Source organism: Montipora foliosa, chromosome 6 (assembly GCF_036669935.1).
Source record: "Montipora foliosa isolate CH-2021 chromosome 6, ASM3666993v2, whole genome shotgun sequence".
Lineage (NCBI taxonomy): Eukaryota > Metazoa > Cnidaria > Anthozoa > Scleractinia > Acroporidae > Montipora > Montipora foliosa.
Window position 1 is genome coordinate 32,996,205 of NC_090874.1, and position 3,314 is coordinate 32,999,518.

Here is a 3,314-nt window from a genome sequence, read left to right on the forward strand (position 1 = left end):
GTGGAGGTTGTACTACGGACCCCATTAAGGGCCATTAAATTACTCTACTAGATTCAAATCTCCCCCGAAGTTTTGCCTGCGTTCTGCTTTTTTTCCCCGACATATTTCCCGACTTTTTTTGGAAGGCCACTGATCCCTACCTACCTGGGTGTCTTGAAAACAAAGATTCCTGAAACGCCGAAGACTCGAAAACGAAGAAAGTAACCTAAAACCCTCAATTTGGCTAACCTCAGGCCTAAATAGGCCTAAAGTTGGGTTTTAGGCCCAGGGTTAGCCAAATTGAGGGTTTGGGTTACTTTCTTCGTTTTCGAGTCTTAGGGGTCTTAGGGGTGTTATGGATCTTTGTTTTCAAGATACCCAGGTAGGTAGGAGTCAGTGGCCTTCCGGAAAAAGTCGAGAAAAAAGTCGGGAAAAAGGTCAGGAAAAACTTCGGAGGGCATTTGAAATTAAAAGAGCAGTTCAATGGCACTTAATTCATGGGCTCTGCACTTTTCAGTATCAATTAATTAACGTGGTTACAAACCGTGCGTTCCTACAGTCAGCAAACAAATAATTGCGCTCAGATTTCTCTTTAAGAAACGGAAAACATTTTCTCTGTTAGTATGGAGTTACGATGGGGAGTTTGAAAGAACGAGAATTGCTGTGAGGGCACGAGCCGCAGATACTTATGTGTTTCGAGAGGCTTTTCATGTTCTTCCGGCCAAACTTTCTCGAGTGTTTCTGTGAGTCGATAGAAACCCAGGGAAACGTCCATTTCTTTCCGAGAACACTGTGAGAAAAAGAAGAAAGAAATTCGAGGTTACATAGATAGATTATCAAGATATTTTGTTGTTCGCTTGCACCATCATTACGTCAACAACTTGTGTTAGTTCTGTTTTTCTATAGAGTAAGAGAAATAATTCTCTTAGCTCGCCCGTTGTCACAGAGTAATTTTAATTGTTTACACTCATGTCAAAGTCTCCACATTTGTTCATCCCTTCCGGTGGTTGGAGACGCATGCTAGGGGCCTCACTGACAATTAGTGCCATTCCCTGGAGCTGGTGTATTTCTATGTGGCAGTGAAGAAACCAGTATCCAGGATTATCGGATAAGAAATTGATGACGACGTATCCCCCAGCGGGGAGCATAACTGTGTCCTTTCTGATCGTATAGCTGTCAATAGAAAAATTCATTGAATCTGTTGTCCAGCTTGGTCTGGTACATTTCATCGGATTGCATCCCTCTTTAGTACAGTTGATATCATCACAGGATATATCACTGTTGTGGTTTTTGATGAAACCAGTACTTTGGTGGTACTCTGGATATCCAACTTTAACAACGTGAAATGTGTGGCCATGAAGATGAATTGGATGAGCATTGTTAACAGCACCAATTGCTGAAAACACCAGTTGAATAGTTTCGTTATGTGGAATGGTTATTACAAAGACACATGAGCACTCGGGCGTCGATGGATTGCAGTCAGAAGTAAGGTTACAGATTGTGTCTTTTTTCCAAAACTCTTCAGTTTGGGTTTGGGGAGGAAAGGATGGCATAATTAAATTGCGCCCGTTCACCGAACTAGTGTCAGAATCTCCCTCAAAATTGAAGTTGATGAAATGTCTGCAATTTGGGCACTCCATTGGGCCCTTAGGGTTTGCAATCGGAAGCTCATCAAGTGGAGTTGCTTCAAGTAAACGTAGACGTTCAACATTAACACAGTCAATGTGATATGATTGATGAAAGTGCTGAAACGGGCAGTTCACGGCCTTGCATGGGTTTTTGCAGTCGCACTGTATGGGAGGAGAGTTATCTTTGACTTCTTGATATTTTGTCGACGGTACATTGTCATACGGATCAACCGAGTCCCCATCCTGTTGGTAGTGCAAAATAGCCTCGGCCACATGTCCTAGTGAATGATAGGGTGGCCCTGTTCCACTGCTATCTATCTCCAGAGTCTCTGCACGTATCCAGTAGTTTTTTCGCAATGTTTGATCTGCTTTGAGGAGAAAGTCATATCTCTCTCCCGTATGGATGATGATGTAGTCAACTTCCTCCTCAGGCTCAATCCAATAGCCGTCAGTGCCCACCACCGTTAGTTTATGGCCGTCGATGGAGAATTTGTAAGCGTACAGCCCTTGAGCTCCAACTAGCCTAAAGCGATAACTATTACCAGCCTCAACAGTAAATATACTCAGTTTTGTTTTGTGGTATGGAACATCAGCATGCCTGCCTTTGCCATTTATAATTCCAGAAAAATATGGAATAGGTCCAACCCTTCCTTCTTCAGAACTACGAGTGGTTACATATTGTTCATCATCTGGAGTTGGCACCTCACCAGACGATTTGTTTGGATAAAAGCCCACGCTGCCTTGGATCTGCGTGAACAAGTCCAAGGATGCCTCGTGTTGCCAGTCTAGAAGCGTCAAGGTGTGCCTATCTGGAAAGTCCTTAAATGCACTGTGCATATCAGGGAGTTTACTTCGGATGTGAAGCATTCTTTCCTGGCTTTCTCTGACTATAAGTGCGCCAAAGAAGCCATCTGTTCTTTGGGCACCACTGTGAGAATGGTACCAAAACGTCCCAGAAGGACGAGCAGTGTAATGGTATGTAAAGCTCGATGAAGGCCCTATCTGACATTGAGTCACTTGGCCTACACCATCCATCCAAGGTGATCCCTTCTGATGCATCCCATGCCAGTGAATTGAAATGCCCTCAGTGGTAAGATTGTTGTGAACATGAATTCTTACAGTTTGCCCTTCGTGAACTATCAAGGTAGGTCCAGGAATCTGTCCATTTACGGCTATTGCCAAACGGTATGTTTTCCCGTCGACAAACTGGGGATTAGTGCATTCGGTTGGGTTTTGTGTTGAACATGCTCTATCAGTTTGCAGTGGCAGAGATGTCCCATTGTCGGCGAAGTAATAGATTACTCCCTCGGTTCCTCGCAAGGCAAGTCCGGTAGGTTCATCCACCGATAACTTTTGATAGCTGGTGAAGGTTCGAATTTCGTCAATTTCAAGGTTAATTATACAAACCTTTGCCGATGCACTGCATTCACAAGATGAATTGCCGTATTCACAGTTGAGGATTTCTTGATCTAAACATGTTAGTTCGATGTCTTCATCTGCATCAAGCTTCTTGTTAAGATGTGGATCATTTGTCACATCCTCGTACTGCTTATCGCCAGCCTTAGCAGAAGTGCGAATGGATGCTATATACCAACCATCAGTAACTTCATGTTGAGTTTGTAGGTGAACTTCCTTAAGGTCGGATAGTGATACGCACTCTCTAGTGTGAAACCGGCTTGCAAAGTGCAGTTCTCTCATATACGATCC

At 43.6% G+C, this 3,314-nt stretch overlaps 1 protein-coding gene across 2 annotated transcripts in view; it reads right to left on the reverse strand.

The window, feature by feature from the left end:
• Positions 1-306: 306 nt before the first annotated feature.
• The window catches only part of LOC138008996 (uncharacterized), a 15,473-nt gene continuing 12,465 nt past the window's right edge, over positions 307-3,314 (reverse strand). For both annotated transcript variants that reach the window (XM_068856291.1, XM_068856292.1), the window contains exon 7: positions 307-3,314. This exon is cut by the window's right edge and continues 587 nt beyond it. In XM_068856291.1, the coding sequence (XP_068712392.1) occupies positions 933-3,314 (2,382 nt within the window). In that variant the 3' untranslated portion in view covers positions 307-932.